The sequence below is a fragment of the Trachymyrmex cornetzi genome, unplaced genomic scaffold (assembly GCF_001594075.2).
Source record: "Trachymyrmex cornetzi isolate Tcor2-1 unplaced genomic scaffold, Tcor1.1 scaffold776, whole genome shotgun sequence".
Taxonomy (NCBI): domain Eukaryota; kingdom Metazoa; phylum Arthropoda; class Insecta; order Hymenoptera; family Formicidae; genus Trachymyrmex; species Trachymyrmex cornetzi.
In genome coordinates this window covers 147,051-147,867 of record NW_017300109.1, presented here as the reverse complement: position 1 = coordinate 147,867, position 817 = coordinate 147,051, and the positions used below count along the sequence as shown (strand labels likewise).

At 29.5% G+C, this 817-nt stretch overlaps 1 protein-coding gene across 1 annotated transcript; it reads right to left on the bottom strand.

The window, feature by feature from the left end:
* Window positions 1–72: 72 nt before the first annotated feature.
* On the bottom strand, window positions 73–566 carry LOC108768277 (52 kDa repressor of the inhibitor of the protein kinase). The gene is made up of 2 exons (XM_018518658.1): window positions 418–566; window positions 73–319 (listed from the first exon to the last, which is right to left on the bottom strand). Exons 1-2 carry the CDS (start codon window positions 510–512, stop codon window positions 73–75), a joined length of 342 nt encoding a protein of 113 aa, XP_018374160.1. The 5' UTR covers window positions 513–566.
* Window positions 567–817: the final 251 nt, after the last annotated feature.

Genomic DNA, 817 nt, shown 5'->3' with positions numbered 1-817 from the left:
AAAAAAACTTTTAACCAATGTTAGCATTTTGCTGTCGCAGCATATGCTGCAGTTGCACATGAAAAGTCAGCTTCAGTTGAATAAAATATAAAGCAGAATATTACCTCTTGAAATAACGTAAGTGTCACAAGTTGGATTTGTCAGAAAATTTGATGTGGTCTGTGTTGCATTTGGTATAGCTGCAGGAAGAAGTCTAGTTTTCAAGTCATTAAGATACATGTTTTCATTAAAATGTTCACTACAAATTCGATAATTTTTATAAAGTTCTTCAGTTGTTCTATCAATCATACTATTACAAGATTTGAGCCATAATTTAGACCTATGCAAAAATATAATTGTATAATTTCAATATCATTATATAAACTTTGTACTACATATATATTTATTTGCATATTTATAGAGAAAATTTTTACTTACATTTCTGGATCTTTTGGAAAACGAAAAAACTTTATTCCTGCATTTCGTCCAGATATGTTTTTACACATCACACAAGAAAATCCACCTTTACTCATTATTATAACTTCGAAATAGGATATTAAAAAAAACGCATTAAGAATAAAATCTTCGTTAACAATATTTCACTTATATAATATATAATATCACAGAATCATACAAACATATAACCTCCAAACACACTTATTATTATTCTGATACCGCCATGTTTTCGATAGTATAGTTGACACATGCGCCTTGAAACATTACACGAAAAATTTCAGGGACTGTCGTAACTGTATATGGTTAAACTGTGGATCCACTTTATACAAGCTTGTACTAAGGGAGTAAGCAGTCTAGTAGTATATATAGAAGTCTATGGCTG

Coding starts and splice junctions, on each gene's coding strand:
- LOC108768277 (XM_018518658.1), bottom strand. CDS start 512: ATGAGTAAAGGTGGATTTTCTTGTGTGATGTGTAAAAACATATCTGGA. Junction 320..417: donor TTTCCAAAAGATCCAGAAAT/GTAAGTAAAAAT, acceptor ATTTTTGCATAG/GTCTAAATTATGGCTCAAAT.